The sequence below is a fragment of the Tupaia chinensis genome, unplaced genomic scaffold (genome assembly GCF_000334495.1).
Source record: "Tupaia chinensis unplaced genomic scaffold, TupChi_1.0 Scaffold000096_1, whole genome shotgun sequence".
Classification (NCBI taxonomy): Eukaryota; Metazoa; Chordata; class Mammalia; order Scandentia; family Tupaiidae; genus Tupaia; species Tupaia belangeri.
Window position 1 is genome coordinate 4,928,347 of NW_006159558.1, and position 21,592 is coordinate 4,949,938.

The window sequence follows — 21,592 nt, forward strand, 5'->3', positions numbered from 1 at the left end:
TTTAAGTATAAGACACGGCTTGAATTTTATCATAAAGGTAAGATAAATTATGTGGAAAAACTCAAAAATATACCAAGGAGGAACAGTAATAAAGGAAATCCATGAGAGAGAGAAGAAAAACGTCAAACCTTTACATGCCAGTATCTATACACTGGATGAAAAGGTCCCACATTGTGGAACTGTGATATTAAAAAACACTGTGAAAAAATAAACCATATGCCAGGGTATAATTTCAAAACATATTTCACTTTCATAAAAAATTTTTAAAAATCCCTTTATAGGGGGCTATGTTAAAATTATCTCTTTATTTCTCATGAGAAATATAGTTTTGGTAATAAATTACTACTTGACAGTCATAACCATGTAACAGACATACTCTACATGTATAATTTAAATATAATATGAATATTCTTTATGGGTATACTTCATATAAAAATACCATTTTTACACTATTTAGAAAAATACCGGCAACCTAAGTTCACGGGAACGCGCCAACCAGTGAATCAGTGTCCACATCCTACATCAGGAAGCCTGCGCAGGTGCGGGTACGAGTCCCCGGGACAGGCATGTCTGCGAACTCTCCAGGAGGGAGATTGTGCTGGGTAGGGAGGAGGCTGCAGGTAACGCAGTGGCGAGTGTCAGTGTAGGACGGCAGGGGTGGGGACGAGCAGACGTAAACGAGAGGTGCTGTAACACTGGGTCACACAGAGATGCACTGGGTCATCGGGAGTATCAGGACGCACTTTTGCATAGAAAAACAGAAAAATACGTCACGACTTTCCTGACGACCTAATACATCATCACGCGATCCATTCCTCACACCATCTCCTCGAGAAAACACCAAAAAATATATTTTTATATGTTTACTCCTGGACCCAGTGGCTTGAAAAACACACTGTGTGTGTGCATGTGTGACCAAAATCCCAAGAGGGGAATGGAAAAGGGATTAGTGTGGCCACCCTCACTGGGGTGTGATATCTCACTTTCTCTGTTTCTCTCCAGTGAGTGCCCACACTCTACAATAAATTAAAACATAAAAAAGTTTAGAAACTCAGTTTTAGGGGGCCAGCAGATGGAATAGCAGTTACATCACTGGACTCCTATGTGGCCGACCACAGTTTGAATCCCAGACTCGGTGGCTTGAAAATCATGCCAGGGGTGTGTACATACGGGCCCAAGATCCTGGGAGGGGAATAGAGAAGGGACTGTGGCATGGCCATCCTCCCTGGGTGGTGATTTCTCAATTTCCCTTTTGCTATCTCTGTCTCTCTCTGGTGAACGCATGTGCCCTAAGGCAAAAACTTTTTTTTAAAAAAAGTTTTAGTAAAATTGTTATTTGAATATCTTCAACCAAAAAAAATTTTCTTCTTCCCTTAGCTTCTGGTTTTATGACCAAATATCCTGAAGATACCGTTTTTCTTCTTTTAAAGTAGCCAGTGTTTTCATTGCTTCTAGTTTTTCCACTCCAACCTCTTTGCTTATTATTTCCACAAGGGTTTCATTTACATCCTTGGCCATATTCTTAGCATCTCTAGAAGAGAAAATAACAGTAATGTCATGTACCAAATCCTCAACTCTCAGACCTAACTCCCTCTGACTGTACCACCTTCCTTCTCCCCTGTGCTGTGCTCTCAGTGTGCGACCCACAGGTCTCCTGGCCTCACTCACCCCCACACCCAGGGCCTTCACCCCTGCCCCCCAGTGTTTGTTCCAACTTGTGAAGCTGAAAACGCAGTGCCTCAGCGGCACACCCTCGCAGGCCTATTTTCCACGTGTGGCTGAAGCGCCCCTCAGCGTCCACAGCACTCCAGGTGCTGCTGAAAGCTCCCACGGCTCCACTCCCGCGGGTGATGAGCTCTCTCACACTTCTAAGCCTTTACGCCTAGCACTGGTATTAACAGGCACCTTCACTGAGGACCTGCCGTGTGCCTGCCCTGTTCTAAAGACTTTCCACTCTTCTTTACTCGTGACTGTGGACATGGAGTGGTGCCCCTTCTGTGGCTCCAGCAGGACCTGACGCAGCCCCTTACTATGTTGTAAGCATCTGCTCACGTGGCCCGCCCAGCCAGGAAGTCACCTGAAGGCAGGGGGTGCACCTCATTTACCCTTGTACCTGTGTACCTGTCAACTCCTGAGCAGAGCCACAGCCCTCGGCAGGCACGTAAATGCTTGCTGCAGGAGGAAGTGCTGACAGACGCTAACACGCCAGGAATGAACCTCGCTGGGACTATGCAGGTTGAGAAGCATCTAGAGTGGCCATCTCACTTTTCTCACCGTACTCTCTGCTCACCCACCCAAGGGCTTCTGTCTGCAGAGCTCTCCCCAGTCACCAGTGGTGCCTCACTGGAAACCTCCCCGTCCTCTTGTCACTTAGCCCATGAACAGCACGTCACCTCCCTGGGACAGGGCTCCCTGGGCAGTGAGACAAGCCTAAAGGAGGCTTCAGTGGATGTTCCTCTTGGCTTGCTTGGTTCCCACTTTCCTGGTGGACTCACAGACAATCCAGAGCCATGGGGTTTCATTCCAAGCCTTGCCCCGACCACCTCTTGTCCTTTTGGGCACTCTCACTTTGCGAGTGTGACGAGTGTGGCAGCAGTGATGGGGAAGCGGTTTCTGAGGTAACGGTAAGACCTCGAGCACTCCTCACTGACCGGCCACTCGTGCATCTGTACAATCTGCTCTACCGCTGCTACCTGAGGGTGTGTCTGTAACTTCAGTCTGTACCCGACCTCTGACAGAACTGTCTAGGAACAAACTAAAGACCCAGTACTGCAGTAAAACTCGATGAGGGCTGGCCTCACAGCACAGTGATTACGTGCCATCTGGAAGAAGCTGGCTACCATCTGGCCAACCAGGGCAAAGCAGGCAGCTCAAAAAGCACTGTCTGCACATTTGCATGCCCAGGGTCCTGACGAGAGGCGAGAGCTGAAACAAGGACTCCGGGATGACCAGGCCTTTCCGGGTGCTTTGCTCATCCCCTTTCCCTCTCAGGCATGTGTCCTCTGGCATTGAAAGTAGTAATAATAAAAAGAAAAAACCTGAGCGAAAACATAAACCAACAGAATGTCTAGAATTTCTCTCTGTATCAACCTAAAGCAGTATTTCTAAAATGAGAAATCCACTTTAGTACCCAAAGTCATTTTTTTTTTTCATTAAACAGTTGAACAAAACAGAACATAAGTTAGCAGAATATGTCATTAAAAATAAGCAGAGGGGCTGGCAGGTGGCGTGGTGGGTGAGCAGAGAGCATGGTGAGAAAAGTGAGATGGCCACTCTAGACGCTGGACTCCCCTATGTCTGACTGCAGTTCAAGTCTCGGACCTGGCAGCCTGCTTTCTTACTATCTTCCTCTGGCCAAATAAAATAAAATAAAATAAATAAATAAAGTTAAATAAAATAATCCTTTTTTTAAAAAAAGTAAGTGGAAACCATAGGTTCTATTTTGCAAGACTTGCTTCAATGACATTTTTATGTATTCTGGGTCATTATGATAGAATATTTCATCTTTTGTGACATTAAAAAGAAAAAAACCTGACTCTAAGACTGTTAAATGCTAGAGATGTGTGAGATCAAAAAGTAAACTTATTTAAAACTCCTTTTTAAGTACCAGAAATGTTTTGAATTCCATAAAATTAAGCTGAAGTCTATTTTTTTTTAAAGGTTTTTGCTTTAGGGTGTGTGTGTGTGCTCCCCAGAAACATAGAGACAGAGAGACAGAAAGCAAGAAATCACCCCTCCCCCCCAGGGAGGATGGCCACGCTGCAATCCCTTCTCCTCCATTCTCCTCTCAGGATCTTGGGCACATACGCACATGTGCCTGGCGTGAGTTTAAGCCACGGGGTCCGGGACTCAAACCACAGTCAACTACATGGGAGTCCAGCGACATAGCCATTATGCCAACTGCTGGTCCCAAGCTGAAAAGTTTATAACAATTTTATGTTCTATAGCAATTATGGGTTTCTATAACAGATCTTGCCTCAAAGTCAGTAAAACTTGACATTGGAATAACTCCTGGGCCAGCCCCATGGCCTCTTGGTTAAAGGAGCCAGATCCCACATGGCCGACTGCTGGTTCAAATGACAGCACGAGCACCCTGGAGAACATGTCAGAGGTGTATTCACGTGTGCCTGAAATCCCAAAAGACTGGAGAAGGGCTTGTGGTGTGACCATGCCCTATTGAAAGGTGTTTTCTCCCTCTCTCCCTGTCTGTCTTTCTCAGGTAAGCATGTGCATGACTAGTAATTATAAAAAAAAAAAAAAAAAGTGATTCCTGGCTTTTATCAACTTTAATACCTCAAACTCAGACTAATAGGAAAGAGAGTCTCAGTATTCACATTCCGAGAGTCACAGTCAGATTTTTCTTAGCTAGTTCGACACAAAGCACATATTCTTATACACGGCAAAATCAACCAGAATATTTCAAGTTAAGTGATTGCCATCTAAACACAAACACAGTTCCTAGAGGCTAAAACCATGTCTCTAAGATGATGCGACGTATTCTCTGGTTTAAGGATTAAGTGTCCTAACCCCTTCATTGCTAAGGACAACTTCTTGTCTTCTAAGCATATGTTAAAACCATTTTACGACTTGAATGTCTGTTCCTAAACTTAAGATTTAAAATGTCTCATCCTCACGTATCCAGACTCTTAGTCTTACACCTTTGTTGCTTCTATAAATGTCACTGACGGGCTTCCCCACCTGGCCCTCAAGCAGCGCTGGTCACTTACCCGCACACGTAGACATAACCGTTCTCGTGAAGGAGGAGTCCAGCCACCTGTTTGCTGTGGAGCCGGATGTTGTCATGTACGTACTTCGGGGCTTCCTCCCTCCCCACAGCAGCGTCTCTTGAGAAGGAAACCTTCAGATGAGTTAATATCCCACGTTCAAGGAAACGTCTGAGTTCTTCTCTGAAACAGAATGCCAAGTGGGTCACTGGAAGATGACAACGTGGCACCAAAACGCCTGAACACTGGACCATGCACTCAGGGGCTGTGGGCACAATTCCAGGCGTGTGCAGTACCTGAATAAGTAATCCCTGTCCTTATGTCTGCAGCCGAAAAACAACCACATTGCTCCAAAATTTCCATCCGGATGTTGTTCTTGGAGTTTTTCTCTAAATGAAAGAGAAAGTTTAGATGTTGGATATAAAGAATATGTAAAACCAAGCTCTTGTCAAGAAATACCACCAACAAACTCAGAAAGGTCTATAAAGCCCATCTTTGCAATTGCTGAAAGCGCATTTGCTTAATGAACATAGCACACCCGCAGGCTGCCATAACCCCTCCAGTACAGTTTGGTACAGTAAGTGTGTGTGTGAGGAACCGAAGCTACATGTGTGATGAGGACCATTCAAAATACCACACTATATGGGGCTGGCAGGTGGCCTGGTGGTTAAAGGTGCTGGATTTCCCACATGGCTGACTGTGGTTCGAGTCCCAGACCTGGTGGCTTGCTTTCTCACTTTCTCTCTCTCTCTCTCAAGCTGTCCATCTCTGGTCAAATTGAAATAAACAAATGAATAAATAATTAAAGTTAAATAAAATAATTCTTAAAAAAATCATACCAAACTGTGAAACCTAGGCAATTTGGGCCCAATTATATGACTATCAATTTTATGAATAAATTAAATAATAATGGACTAAAAGCACAGGTGTGTAAATGGCAGGATGCAGTGTCCACGAAATGACGGACGCAGCAGTGAGACCTGCGGGCTGTCTGCCGTCAGTGCTTTAGCTTCAAGGAAAAGGTGAAACAGAACCATCACGCGTGCACAGGACATGCCTCCGCCCCCTGGGGACCAGCACAGAGGACTGTCCCCTACTCCACAAATAGGGACAGAAACACGTTATTGATTTCTTATCAAATAGCTCTGTTCTGATAGCATAACACCTATTAATAATCAGTTGAAAATTACTCCTAATTGGAGTTTATCTTTGACACTTCTGGTATAAGTGGATCTCTGCTACTCCCAATTCCATCTCGTTAAGGAATAACGGAGCATGGAGATGTGCCTGGGATCTGTCCCCGGCTACACACGCGGCATCACCGAGCAGCTAGGAAAAGAAAGTGAAAAATACGAGCACCACAGTGAAAAAGGAAGTTCCACTTCCAAGCAAACTCTCTGCAACATACTGTGTTTACCTGTCCCACGGTAACACGTTATACTATACAATCACATTTGATAGTAATTTTTTAGAACCAAAAAAAAAAACCCCTCATAACCAAAGTCCAGTAATCCTAAAAACTACTGAAGGAACAAAAAAGAGCTATGATAGTTCCTCCCGGGATCACAAAACACATTTTCCCATGAGCCACCAAGGCATGTACCTATGCTGCAGGAAACCAATAAAGGGTGCGATGCCGGTTCCTGGACCCACCATGATGACAGGGGCTGTGGAGTCGCTGGGTAAGTGGAAAGAATGTGTTGTTCGAGGAGCAATGAAGATCTGAAATAGTAAAGCAACTGTGGTAAGTCTGAAAGAAAGCATAGGCAAAAGCATACACTCAAGATTATCTTTGCTAAAGAAATCAAAGAGCATGCATTCTTCTCAAGGAAGGACCATTAAATAGCAGCACTAGATCTTACTAAAAACCACACACACATCTATCACTACAGGGAAATAAGAAGTATGTCTTGCAAGTTTTACTTTTCTAAGCAAATAAAATGACAGACATGGTATTTCTGAAGCAGAATGCTAAGAGATAATAATCAGGGCACTCTTCCAGGCTCAAGGGTAAAAATCTGCTCTCCAGTAAGCAATCGCTAATACATACTGTGGGGAATCTATCAAAACGAGGACACGATTCTCCGTAGGGCCACCAGAGTCTGGCATCAAGACGGGATTTAGTAATTCCCAGTGAAAACCAGAAAATGATAAAAAGAATTAAAGAGCAGAAGATTAGTTGCTCCAAACACTCCAGAGAACATTGGATACCAAATGTCCAGAATGGTTTGTATAAAGGACAAAAAAGTGACCTAAAGTGTTTTTGTTAAAATTCCAAGATTATTTCCTTCCAAATAATGTAATAAGGATACTACCTTCAAGGAATCAAGGAATGTCTCCCTTCCAGTTTATTTCTGCCATACACATAAGTCACACTGAAGGACAACCCTAACGGCTAATAGTGACAAACTTCTCTGCCTTGCATGGCAGTATGGTTGAGAACTTGTAATTCAAGGAAAATTATAGGATGTTGATGAGCTGAACAGGACACCTTCTAAATAAAGGACCGGCAGAGCTAGTCTAATAGCAACTGTGTAATGGCTGTTCCCTGGGAGTGAAACTATTACGCTGCATTAACCGTGTTCACTACATCCATCCCTAGATTCACTCGTCCCGTCATTCCTTCATTCGCTAGATTCACTAGTTCACAGATTCAACAGTTTTACTGGAAACATTCTAAATGACCGGCCCTAGGGATACTGAGGGAACAAAGTCTCTGACTTACAGAACTCACATTCTAGGACAGAAAGACAGGGAGCAAACACACATGCACAGAATGAAGGCTTATGCCAGACAAAGCATAACTAGAAAGAGGAGAGGACAGGGCAGGAGCTGCCAATCCACACCCGCCTGAAGAGAAGGCCTGGATCTGTGATGAGGCCTTGGCCAGACCTAAGTAAAGGGGGGTCAGCCAGCCTGGAGCGTGCTTCTCGTGGAAGAGAAGCGATGAGGCCCAAAGCCCTGAGACGAGAGGACATCTGCTAAAGCCAGGACGGGAAGGAGACCAGAGTGTTGCCTTTCACTGCAGTAAATCTCCGATGACACACAGCACCAGACACTTACTCTGGCTCTCCTAATTCTGGCTCTCCTTACTTGAAAGCTGTGTGTCACTGCAACTCTGCCCCACAGATCAGACTCGAAATCCAAGCAAACGGGAATTCCTGACCTGGACCATGGCTGTCCTTATGGCAGAGGAAAGAGGAAGGGGAAAGCCACACCACGCTTCAGCATTTAGTGTTCCTGCTTAGATGTGGCCGTGCCCCGTCGCTCGCAGGCCAGGCCAGATATCAGGGGAGGGGGCCAAGCTCCCGAGGACAGGACTGGAGCAGGGGCAAGGGGGGCAAGTGTGCGAACAACGTACCACCTGCCAGTTATGGCAGACCCTGCAAACATCCGTGTCCGCTATACTCTGTAATAAATAAGCCCTGCTAAGCACAACGCAGTCTGGGTAGTCGTACGTTGTTTCCTGTAAGTCTGCGCCGCCAGTGTGACACCGTGGGCAGCCAATACGCCTGCTGAAGTGGGGACGCGCGGGTGGAGTGGGGGCTGAGTATGGGAAAGGCACCCATGCTCAGTGTTTCCGACAATCCGTTTTTAATCTAGAGTCATCTGCTCCTTTTATATGATCACAGGCAACATGTGCTTTCACATCAGTACTATCGTTCCCCCCCCTCCACAAAAGAGGCAGTTTCTCGGTTTTGTGATGCTGATGTATAACGAACCTATAATGTTTAATGGACACACTCTTCTGGGTAGCAGACCAGAAAGTATCAAGCTAAAGGGTGATTTCGAGCAGTGGTTTCCTTTAAGCCCTCTCGAGTGCACACATGGAGGTTAAATGCCTGAGAGGCTACAAACTTTACAGCTCCTGTAACTCATGGAACCACACTTTTCATAAGCTAGTGCTACAAATGGCACATTCATCTCTTACTACCAAGAACAAAGAAGACTTTATGACAGAACCTGAAACTTTTTTTATTTCAACCATCCTTGTGGGCAAGGAGGGGCAGTGTTAAATTATCCCTATGCATATGATGCTAAATGAGATTCTGCTGTCTATCAAAGTACCCAAGGTGTTTCTGCATCCAGGTGTAAATGTGTCTATGGTTGGTTCAGAAAAATCTCATAACCTTCTTCTCCCAAGTGTTTTCCAAGTCACTTCCCACCATAGTTCCTTCACACTACGACACAATTCAGATCCTACAGAGCAAGGTTTGGCAAATGGAGGAAGAACGGGGAAACCCTAGTACTCAAAATCTGAGAACATAAAATTATCCTCTGGTTGTCTGCAGACTGCCAAGGTAAAACTACTTCCCTGGGATGCAGGGGCCACCTCCATGTAAGCTCGGCTGTCCCCGCACTACCAACTTTCATAACTTAGTCCACTTTTCTCACTAGTCCTAGGCCAACCTACCAACAATATTAAGAGAAAAGTCTACTTTTCTATAACCAGGACAAATAAGGAAAAAAGACTATTCTATGAATTTGTGCTTTATACATTCAGGAACTATATGGACTAGTTAAGAGAAAGTGGAAACAAGTTTTCTTTGTAGGTTTTTGAGGGACTTCCACATTGTCCTCCATTGGCTACGCCGATTTACATCCCCACCAGCCTCCATCACCTGTCCTTTATTTTCTTGGTCAGAGCCTTCGTACTGGGGTTAAGTGGTTCTGATTTGCATTTCCCGTAAGAGAGAGGTTGAACATTATTTTGTATGCCTTTTGGCCACTCATATATTTTCCTTAGACAGCTGTCTGCTCACTGCAGTATTCATAACTGCTAAAACATGGGATAAATCAAGGGCTCAAAACAGATGACAGGATCAAAAAACGTGGCACACAGACGCTCTCGAGTATTACTCAGCCAAGAAAGATGCAAAATGATGCGACCGTTATTTGATACAAAGTAGACGCAATACAAGATTTAATGCTAAATAAAGTGAGACAGATTATGAAAGAGGAACACTGTATATCCCTGCTTGATATACACCGAATGTCTGTACTCTTTGACAGAAATTGAAAGACCTGAAGATAAAACGATAGAGAAGGAAACGTGGACACCAGACATTATAGTGAAGGAGGATGCGTAGCAGGGAGAGGATGGGAAAGGCTTAGGGAGAAGTACCTGACAGACCTAAGAACGTAAAGTTCTCTGATAGAAAAGATGTATATGGTAATATTCTAGATTTGATGGTAACATAATGCACATTAAAAGAAAACCTATATTGTGTGTTACGGAGTTGCACAATAATTAACTGTGAAGAGGAAAAAAAGAGAGTAAATGAAAATAAATAATGTTTTGCTGTCCTTACTATGGTATAACAAAATACAAGCTTAACAAATTTTCTTTAGAATAATTTGATGGCAATGGATGACAAGATGAGACTATTATTTTTCTAACCAGGCAAAGAGAATGTTTCCAGCAACACTGAAACCATACCCCACTTCAGTACCTGAGGAGCCAGGGCTTTTCCGCTGTCTACAGGTGACTCCTGTGTGTCTGGCTGAAGAACCGAGGCAGCCAACGTGGCCAGCCAGCCTGTGCATACTCCCCTCCGCAAAACCGCCATTGTGGTGTTAGATGGATACTCCACAATGTTAAAAACAAAATGAAGTTTCCCTGGGTGAAACAGACTTGAGCTGCAAAGACACACAGTTATTAATACTAACACACCTGGCCTGAACTGATTGTTTTCTACTACACTTAGGGTATGTTTTCTATGGGCCTGAATCTATCTTTGGACACCTCAGATACAAAAGCTCATACTTACAAACTGTCCTCACCAACCCTCACACAGGTCCTCATCCCATTGTGTGTTATCATTCAGGGAAGTTTCCAATTTTATTTGCTCGCCCTAAAACTAGATAAAATTTATGAAAATTGACATGCCCCAAAAGTCTTCACGTAAAAGATTCATTCACTCCATGTTTATAGATTCTTAAGCGTGCAAACGGATAGGGATAAGCCCTGACAGATACCCCACATGCAATTTACTGTTAAGACGGTAAAATCTGGAAGTGAGTGAAGTATATTTACCCAGAAAGCCAAAAATTCAAGGTGAAAACATCACTAAACACATTTCTTTTCATGTTATGTAATAAGCTAAATGATCTGAAGGAACTTGAGTGAATTCTCATTTCTCTTTGAATGAAAGTAAGGCACACCTTCCTGTACTACTATTGTAGGGGCACGGGAGAGTCAGACGGGAACGGCAGGGGGGATGAAGGCAGGCCCTGGGGAGGGGAGCTGGGGCCAGCGCTCGTACTCCATCTGTTCTACAGTGGTACTTCTCTCTCTTCCGTGAGCTCCTCAGCTGCCCAGGGATGGTCGCTTTGGCACACCAGGACAGGGCCACACAGAGAAAAGCAGAGGAGGGCGGTGAGGTCCACTGCCCTAACTGGGCACACACGGGGCCGGACCCTGGGAGCCCCGAAGACTTTACACTATCAACTCCTGGGGAAAGGAGTCCTGTGACTCCCTGTTTACACCCACCTACGCTTGGTACTGTCATCCCCAGCTGCACCAAGTACATGCGTACTCAAAAAGGATGCGTGAGTCTGTTTCCTAAGATCTAGGGGAAAACGTGCTATACATTCATAAATGAAATACCTTGCACATGAATATGGTCTGGGTTGAAGTTTAGGGAGATGTTCTAGAAAAAAATAAAAATAAGCAATTATTAATTCCTTGCTGCTGAAAATAAGTACATACAGGACAAACAAATTCAAGGCCTAAGCTTGATTCATTTCATCTTATATAGAATATCCAAAATAACTCAGTTTTAAGTAATATTTTAGAGCATATATAAAATCTTTATGTCTAAAATATTGTATTTTTCCCCTTCACTTTCTAAACTAGCATCCTTACTTTGAAATCAATATTCCTATGCACGTGCTGGTTTTTTAAACCAAAAGATACTGAGAATAGGACCCAAAAATACACCTCGGCATACAGAGAGCCATCAAATATCTGTGTGTATGTGGTTTGTTGGGGAAGGAGGTTCAGAGTTTTCAGATTTGTAATAAAGTCACAATTCCAAAAAGATTAAAGACCATTATTTGAATGATTATTGAAAATATTTAGGCATGAAATATTTTTCCTTCTTATATTTATGTAATAAGAAAATGTGCAGTATTGGACATATTTAAAACAAACTCAGGTTTCAAGATACACAGGTGCCTTTTTAAAAGCAAGCTAAAGAGTCAGTACTTAAATATCTACTTGTCTACTAACATTTTGAAATTTTTGTGTTGGGACCAGCAGTTGGCGCAATGGCTATGTCGCTGGACTTCCATGTAGTGGACCATGGTTCAAGTCCCAGACCTGTTGGCTCAAACTCATGCTGGGTACGTGTGCATGTGCCTAAAATCCCAAAAGAAGAATGGAGGAGAAGGGATTGCAGCATGACCATCCTCCCTGTAGGGGGTGATTTCTCGCTTTCTGTCTGTCTCTCTGGTGAGCACAAGGTCCCTATAGCAAAAACCTCTCCAAAAAAAATAAATTTTTGTGTTTCATATGTCGTACGTACAGTAACTTACAGAAAGTTAAAAAGGTGTATCTAAAATGACTTAGTTTTAATAAATAGTATAAGGTTTAATATGACTCCATATTAAGCTTTAGATATACTCATATTTCTTAAAGAAATCAGAAATAATTAAAATTTTGTAAGTCCCAATGTTTTTGTTAATTTTTTTATCTAACCATGTAATAAGTGGTGTTTTTATTTTAAAAACTAACAGAAAGCCTACAGAAGGAATCGAAACACATGTGCATATGACAGAGAGCTCCAAGTACAACTTTCCAGCCTGTGCACTGGTCACCGACCCAGCCCCTAAAGCTCTAACCCTGAGGAGAGCCAGCTGGAGGACAAGGCCCTGGGCAGAGCCTCCTCACATGGCAACCTTCTCACCATTTGGGAAGAGGAGAGAGGAAAGAGCACTAGGAAATAACAAGGAAGAGAAGTCCGGATCTGACAGCAAAGGCGTGCCCTTCCCTGTCCTGGCACCAGGAAGGACCCTGCTGGCCTCACCGCAAGGAGGGTTCACTGATGACAAATGCAAATGCTAAAGATTTTATCACTCGTCACTGCAGGACAGGAGAAGCGGTGACAAGATCACACACATGGGAAACTACTACAGGTTTAAAATTCCTACAGGGCTGGCCACTGGCACGGTGGTTAAGGCGGCAGGATCCTACAAGGCCAACTGCACAGAACTGAGTCCCAGATCCAGCAGCTTAAAAAACAGGCTGTGTGTGTGTGCACGCATGTCCATAAACCCCCAGACAAGAATGGAGAAGGGACTGCTGTGTGGTCGTCCTCCCGAGGGTAGTTTCTCACTTTCCCTCTCTCTGTGTCTCTATCACCAGTGAGTGCCTGCACCCTACAGCAAAAGAAAAAAAAAAAATCCTACAAAGTTCAGATGGCCACTGCCCCTAGTGACCATTTATAATCTCTTACTAGGCAGCCCCAGAGAAGCTCTACATTGCCCTGACTGATCAGGGAAGACCCTAATCTTAGTCTTTTCTAATGGAGAATGAGGCCCTCAAATCAGGGTGGGCAATCACCCAGTTACAAGCATCTGAAATAGTCTGTGACAGGTCTCTGCCCAGAGGAGCCAAGTGTGTCAGCTTGCATGGATTGAGTACTTCCCTTTCGCTCTGGAAGGACACTAAAAATCTGGACTTTGGCAGTGAGGGCCCCCTACATTCTGCACAGGGCCCAGGCCACATTAACACTGTAAGTTACATCTGATAGTCACTATCTTTAAAAATACTATTTTACTTAGCCCAACTTTTAGAAAAAACTAGACTATGTAATATGTCTAAAAAGAATACTTAAATTAGGAAAGATGTTGAATTCTGAGCAGAAAAAAAAAAAAGGAACTGAAACTGGCTTTATTAAGAGAAAATATGAATAACACTGACAGAAAAATGAAATCAGAAAGTGTGGACAATGCTTTGACTTTCGGAGGCAGCGCAGATACTGCAGCTCCCTGAAGACGAGAGGTTTCTTACCCGTAAGTCTTCGTTAAGACTTCCCAAAGTCTGCATGGAATTCTAAGGGTGAACTGTGACCCCGAGTTTTCCTGACTTCGGAGGGGGCCGCCTACTGGGACACAGGAATGGTCTATGACCTCTGGATGACACCACGGGTGTAATCTCAACTGGACCAGCCTGAGGTGTATTTCGTGTTGGGTAAATTCTCTTTGCAAGCCAAATGATTTACAGTGATCAAATGTATAAAACAGTAATAATAAAATAAAAGTCTATAGTAAAAAAAAGAGCTGAGGGGATCGGAGAGCGAATACTCACCAAGGAGGAGGCCGAGTGGCGGCCGACAGGACGGAAAAGCCAGGAGGAGGTCCAGCAGGCAGGCACAGGCGTCTCGTACAAAATGGCCGTAATCCGCCGCTCCCTGTCTACTGCACAGCTCCTGCAGTCTCCGCTGCTCGGCACTGTCGCTGGTGTAGTCCACGAGGGCTCGCAGCAGCGCCTCAGAAGAGGAAATTGACTTAGAATACCCCGTGCTGGTCCCACCAGATGGTGGTAATGGTTACGTGCTGGACTCCCATGTTTAGTTTGAGTCCTGGACCTAGCAGCTTGGGAGTAGAGAAGAAGGGACTGCAGAGTGGCCATCCTCCCGGGGGGTGACTTCTTGCTTTCTGTCCCTCTGTCTCTCCAGCACATACGCCCTACAGCAAAAATCTCTAAAAAAAAAGAAAAAGAAAAAGAAAAAGAAAAAGAAAAAAGAAAAAAGAAAGCCAGCACTTCGGTAGTTACCTGCATCAAATGTTACGTGAGATGCTGACGTGCACTGCTGACTCCTATTGCACATGCAGGACAGCACGGCTGTGTCCTGGCCTCCCTTGAGGGTGGACAGGACTCTGCTCTCCTGCACGTCACAGGTTTCCAGGGGCCTAGCCTCAGCATCCCTGCCCTGAGTATCTGGAGACTCACAAAGTGAACGAATCCCTCCAAGGACCAGAAGATAGTGCTGAGCCAAAAAATCAGCACTCAGGAAATGCTGCTGAGCCAACAAACACCCTGAATCTCCAAGTGCATCTTTGGGAAGGATAAAAGCTTACTAGTAACACTTTGTAAGTTCTAAAGGTGATGAAATTTCCTAAATTTCAGACTAAAACAGGGGCAATTATAATCTTTCACATAATTTTAATATTGGAACTATAAAACATTATGGTACTAAAATAGGAACTACTGTAATATTTTTGCTGAACAAACTAACAAAATTGACAAACATTAATACAATTTAAATTGTATATGTTAAAGATAGCAGTTGTAATACAAGAGATATATTTTGCAAAAATACTTCAAATAAGTGTGGAAAGATGAAATAATAGAAGAATATTTACCTAGACAGGTCTTTTTTGTTTTTGTTTTTTAGTTTTTGCCAGAGGGAGCGTGCACTCAGCTGGAGAGAAACAGACTGGGAAGGTGAGACAGTACCCCGGGAGTGGTCCCACCACAATACCCTCTCCCCTTTCTCTCTCCTTTTAGGACTCTGGGCACGTGGACACGCACACACATGCTGGTGTGTTTTTCAAGCCATCAGGTCTAGGACTCAAACTACAGAGTCGGCTTCATGGGATTAGCCACATACCATTCACCACTCCAGGCCTGGCCCGGCAGCTTTCTTAATTGTGAAAAACTAAAATTAACCCTATTGTCCATGATTAAATCAACATATCTGGATGCATCCGTTAAAAAGATCTTCAAGCCTCCATATTGAAATAGACAAGACTGTTGATTTCTTCTTAAGTGAAAACAGCAAGTTACAGAACAGCACATATCCTATAAGACCCCATTTTTCTATTTTTCTTCTGGAGGTTTTTTTTTTTTTTTTTTTGCTATAGGGTGCGTGCGCTCGTCAGAAAGACAGAGAGACAAAAAGAGAGAAATCACCCCCCAGCAGGCTGGCCACTCTGCAATCCCTTCTCCATTCTCCTCTCGGGATCTTGGGCACACACGCACATGCACCTGGCATGAGTTTAAGCCACCGGGTCTGGGATTCGAACTGCATCAACTACATGGGAGTCCAGTGATATGGCCACTACGCCAACATCCATATACACATACACTTTGGAAAAGAGTTCAATCAAAATCAATTTTAATTTAATTTAATCAATAGGTTCTCCTCACAGTAGATTCTAAGTTTACTCATATCGAGGGCTAAGCCTCTCTCTAAAGCAGCCTGCTTCCCATAGACCACATTAGTAAAACTGAGTGCAGACCACCCAGGAGAGGCTGGCCTCATTATAGTGCTCTTTACGCTCCTGAGCAGACACAGCTTGGAACATCTTATACATTATGCCCATTTGAGGGAAACGGTCAGAAGACTTCAGTTATAAGTTAGTTTTTTTAAATATGCATACTCCCTGGTATAATACTGACATCCAGTGGATGCTCTGTCTCTAAGTCCACCTAACTATCAATACAACCTAGCAAAAAACCTGATTTTTCCTAAGGAGTTCTGCCTCTGCAACAACTATGTAGCATACACAAAAGAGATCATAATAGCTGTAGGAGTGGCAAATGGTCAGGGTGGGATGTGTGTGCGAGAGCCATCATTTCTCCTAAGCTTCCTGTCACCGTTGGAGAAAAGTGCCAAGGTGTCACCGGTAACACAAGGCCAACAGTCATCACTGTTTAATACGCTTATGAAATCCAGTAAAAATGAGACTAAGAAAAAATCCTATAAAAATTCATTTTGGGACAAGCAGTTAGCGTAATGGCTATGTTGCTGGACTCCCATGTAGTCGACCGTGGTTCGAGTCCCGGACCCAGTGGCTTAAATTCACGCCAGGTGCATGTGTGTGTGTGCCCAAGATCCCGAGAGAATGAAGAAGGGATTGCAGCGTGTCCATCCCCCCTGGGGGGTGATTCCTCGCTTTCTGTCTCTCTGTCTGTCTCTGTCTTTCTGGAGAGCGCACGCACCAGCAAAAACCTCTCAAAAAAAAAAAAAAATTCATTTCAATAGAAAACATAAAAATTCAATGTAAATACAACATTAAAAACATTGGTTTGACAATAAAGATAACATGTCACCTTGGAAAACAATTTTTAAAACCTGCCATGAAGATCGTTTTGTTAAGCCTTCAAAGGGCAGTCAGTAGATTGACTTAACCATCCCACAGAGAGCTAGCACACTTTGACAGTTACTCCCTAGGACAGAAGAATACCTTTTTAGGAACTGCTCGTATCTCAAGACACCAGGTGAGCAGGAACTGAAGAGAACACCCCTCAGGTATGTGCGGGGGCACTGCTGCTCCTGTTACAGTAAAGACAAGAAGGTTGGTGACGTAAAGTATAAAATGTGTCACATCCCCCGAAACCCAGTTAGCTTAATACTGTAGTGCAACATGATTTGCTGCAATGTTTATTCAGCGAGAAAGTTTCCCCAAATGAAAATAGCACGAAAACCCCACCTTACATAAAAAGTAAGGTGTGGTTTATAATTATAATTACAAATTTAAGGTAGGCCAAAAAAAAAAAAAAGAAAGAAAAATGATCTAAAATTAAGGAACAAAAAAATATCAAAGAATGGCAGTGTTCCATTAGAATTTAATGGTGAAGGGGAGTCTTCAAAAAGTTTACAGAAAATACATATTGTAAAAAAAGTATGCTCAGATTTCAAAATCTTCGGTACTAAAACAAACTTTTACCTTAATGACATTTTTTCCACAAATGTTTTGAAATACCTTCATATAATATTCTAAAAAAAAAAAAATTTAGGACTGAATTCAAGTTCAAGATCCTAAGCAAATTGCTGACAAGTATTTATATTTTAAAAAGTTACTCATTTTACTTATGGGAAAAGAAATAATTTTATATACTAGATAAACAATAATATGCTATGAGCAATATATACTAGGAAAAAATTTAAGGTTTCTGCCATATGGCACATACACTTACTAGAGAGGGAAGTGAGAAATCACCCTCTAAGGGAGAACAGCCACGTTGCAATCCCTTCTCCTCTAAGCTCCTCTTGGGATTTTGGACATGAATGCACACGCACCCAGCGTGATTTTCAAGCCACCAGGTACGGGATGTGAATCACGATGGGCCACGTGGAAGTCTCACACCTTAACCTCCATGCCACATGCTGGCCCAGAAATCATTTCCAAAAAACACTGCAAGCCATTGCTTCTCAAAGAACACAGTCAGTCACATTTACTCTTCACGTCCACTTCTTATCCAAGCCTAAGACCCACCCCTCATCAGTGCACTTCACGTGAACGTTACGAACTGGCAACGCCAGTGCGTGTCTGTGTTCCTGGCACCTGTGCAGCCACCACGCAGGTTAAATGGGAGCCGTGGGCGCGCCCGCTCACGGTCGGCGTCCGTCCACCCAGGGACTGTCGCGAGTCACAGCACCAGCGTGTACCTCTCTTCTTTGTGTCGGCCTTAACTGTCACGAGGACACAGTGCTTTCTTTTCTCTGCCAGCTGTAGTCTCTGGAGCAGGCTTTCCACCTCAGAATCGCTGTTAGGACAGATCACATTGAAGGCATCTCCAGGTTGATAGGAAAAATTTGCTTCCTAGAAAAGAACCATGAAATGAAAAGAAAAAAATTCCATATGAGTTAAGACTTTTTAAGTTGTGGAATAACAGGCAGCCTTCATAAAATGACCACTGTATTACACAAGTAGATTTCAAGAAGCTCATAGAAAATGCAACGAAAGTAAAGAGGAGATCATGGGACCAGCACATGGCATAGCTGTTATGTCGCTGGACTCCCACATGGCTTCACGCCATTCAAGGCCTGCACCCAGGGCTCGAAAACCATGCTGGGAGCCTGTGCCTGCATGCCCAAGATCCCGGGAAGGGAATGGAGGAGAAGTGAATGTGGTGGGCCATCCCCCTGGGGGAATCTCTCACTTTTTCTCTCACTGTCTCTGTTTCTTTCTCTCTCTCTGGTAAGCACATGTGCCTTAAGGCAAAAACCTCTAAAATAAATTAAAATAAATAAATAAATTAAGTAGGAGTTCATTCTGGCGGGAAAATATTTTTAAAATCCATGTAAGGTTTTGTTTTCAAAATTAGTATAGACCATTAACTTTTTAAACACTCATATAAATTGAAAATAATTTTAACTGCAAAAAGCTCAGAAATAAGACTAACCTGATGAACATATCATTATTAGAGATTTACTTTGAAACAGAAATTCAGTAGCTATCCAATGCCTTTATTGTTGTGTGTTTATGGAATCCTCATTGTCTACAAAGTTAAGGTACCATGGTGCTTTTAATAATCCATGTAAAAACATACATGTACATGCATGCACATGCACAAACATACATCAAGACCAAAAGAAACTGAAGTGATCTGTACTGGTTTTTAATTTCCTTTTCCTTACTTCACCTTTCTTCTTTTGGAGAAAACAGGGGTAAGAGAGGACGTTTTGCTTACTGAGCATAAACCACAGTCTCTGCCTTGACTGATACTGGTTTTGGGCAAACCTAGGCTGGAAAAAGAGCAACCTCCCAGATCACATCTATTGACAAAGCCTTTTGCCTCTGGGGCTGAACACGCAGCAGTCTTCTGGAAGAAAGGGTTTCTCATTATGACACACGCTCACATTTCTCACCTGAGAGGAAGACAGACCTGACTTAGCAACTGGCAGCCCTCACTGCTCCACATGACAAAATGCAGGCCATCAAGAAACATGAAACATTAAATGCCCTGGCCCGCACCGCATACATACAAAACGCACGGGTAATTCAAACGCTCACAGGAAACATGGAGCTACTCGACAGCACGGAGGCACACTCATCGAGTTTTGAGTGCCTGTAGTATTTGCTTTTTAAATTAACCTACGTGAACAGCCTTGATGTGCCTTCACTTTCTGGAAAGCACAAGCCACTTCACCTCTCAGGACCATCCTCAAAGTAAAGGGCTGAGCTAGGCGGTCTGCAGAGACTCTCAGGCCCTCTCAGGCCTTAGGATTATCAAGCAGATTCCACAAAGGGGGTAGGTTGGAAGGACGCTGGATGGAGCTCTCAGGATGGTGCAAAAGCCCCTGAGATTGTCTGCCAGCATTTCTGGAGACAGAGTCCATAATTTCCTCCAGATTCTCAAAGAAATCAGAACCACGGCTGAGAACTTAACCGTGAAGCGACTGTCCGAGTGCTATTTCTAACTAGTGGCTGACTTTGGGCAAACGGCTTCCTTAGCTGGGTCTCTTATAAATAAATCCTGTTCTGATTCCCTTTTTCTCTCGTGGCTTAATGAACAAAGCAGAACGCTGTCCTCTCAGGCTGACCCACCTCCATGCACTCACTGAAGTGAAAGGCCCTTCCTTGAAGTGGAAGAAAATAGCTGGGGGGGGTAGGGCAGAGGTCCACCAGAACTTGGGTTCTTCCTGAGTGTCTGTAACCCAGTCTCTCTGCACATCATGACAATGTAATTCTGGTGAGAAATAAATCTTGCAACTTACTGAAACATCTAGTTCCAATAGCAGAGTGGTTTTTATGGCATCTTCTGTAGTGAGTCGAACTGCCTTTGAAATTGGAACTTGAAAAATAGGATCCGCTGGAGTCACAGATGCATGGTTTTCTTCCTTGAGAGATGGAAGAGATAAAACATCACCAAATGCAATTTTCACTACCTCATCCCTGCCCTCAGTGACTACAAGCTCTGAGGGATCTTACAAAATTTCCTCGCTACTTGGTATTCCTGTTGGAGGGGAATGGACAGACACAGGGAACTCATTCAGAAGAGAAGCTTAGCTTTGTTTTCAACGCTTCCACCCATTAGACACTGAAGTTTCTGCTACACACAGGAAATCTCACAGGCTGGCATTTTCACGTAGTGGTCTGCTAGTTGTCCTAACAGGCTACAGAGAAAACACTGTATTCGAGTATTTCAGGAAGGAGATCTTATAGGAAACAACAGAGGTCCCAAGTTGAGTGGATCACAGGAGCCACGGAGGCCCCTCATGTGGGGCAGCGTTCGTGTGGCTGAGCACTGAAATGTGGCAGTAGGCCTGGGGCCTGAACTCCTCACCTCAGGTAATAACTCATTCCACTCCGAGAAGCTCTGTGTGCTGCTGGCTCCTGTACAGGCGGCACAGGTTGTGGGAGACTCAAACCCAGCTCTTTAAAGTACCCTCCACCTTCTAATGGGATACTCCCAAGTGTAAAAATAGAAAATCACATTTCAACAAAAGTGCCAGTCAAAGTGGCTATCTGGGGAGGCTGGGAGGAGGGTCGGGGCTGGCTGGGGCCATATGTCTAGAGGCGACCCAGAGCCAGAGATGAACCGATGACCAAGGCCAGGCCCTTAGCTAGGACAGGGCTGAAAGGCCGACCAGGTCCCCAGGGTTGGCTGAGGCCTTTTCTGAGACTGTGTTGCAGCTCAGATTCCTGCCGTGTCCAGTCCTGCTTCTGTGTCTCCATCCCCCTGTGATGCTCCCAAGAGGATGCCCCACAAAACGCCTTGCAGTCAGATTCCTGGAGACCCAGCCTTTAACAGCTGGTGCCACAGCAGCCTGGGGAAGTTAGGAGGAGAGTTTGGTACGCACACCACATCCATGACAGGTGAGCACACAGCCCAGCACACGACAGCCACGCGATGCTACGCGGGAGGACGAGGCAGCAGAAGGAGCACACCAGCCAGTGTGATGCGTCCGGCGCTTGAGGACCCAGGGAAACTGCACTGAGGTGACAAGTGGGACTGGGGGTTACCCTCAAACATCACTCACACCCGAAAAGCTGCTGAAAACTAAAAGGATTCATCCCTGACTAAAACCCAAGCATGCAAGCCAGATGCATCCTCAGTAGCTTCTTTTTTTCTTTTCTTTTTTTTTTTTTTTGGGGGGTTTTTTCTTTAGGGGGCGATGGGTTCCCAG

General features: G+C 44.1%; 1 protein-coding gene across 1 annotated transcript in view; it reads right to left on the reverse strand.

Annotated features, from left to right (window-relative positions):
- Positions 1–1,227: 1,227 nt before the first annotated feature.
- MTRR (5-methyltetrahydrofolate-homocysteine methyltransferase reductase) overlaps positions 1,228–21,592 on the reverse strand; it is a 31,905-nt gene continuing 11,540 nt past the window's right edge. The window contains exons 6-15 of the mRNA XM_006143318.3: positions 20,180–20,302; positions 18,128–18,281; positions 16,923–17,011; positions 14,038–14,218; positions 11,335–11,377; positions 10,178–10,364; positions 6,328–6,446; positions 5,021–5,113; positions 4,728–4,907; positions 1,228–1,531 (exon numbers count right to left, since the gene is read on the reverse strand). Coding sequence (XP_006143380.1) covers positions 1,387–1,531; positions 4,728–4,907; positions 5,021–5,113; positions 6,328–6,446; positions 10,178–10,364; positions 11,335–11,377; positions 14,038–14,218; positions 16,923–17,011; positions 18,128–18,281; positions 20,180–20,302 — 1,314 coding nt within the window. The 3' untranslated portion in view covers positions 1,228–1,386. The remainder of the gene's footprint in view (positions 1,532–4,727; positions 4,908–5,020; positions 5,114–6,327; positions 6,447–10,177; positions 10,365–11,334; positions 11,378–14,037; positions 14,219–16,922; positions 17,012–18,127; positions 18,282–20,179; positions 20,303–21,592) is intronic.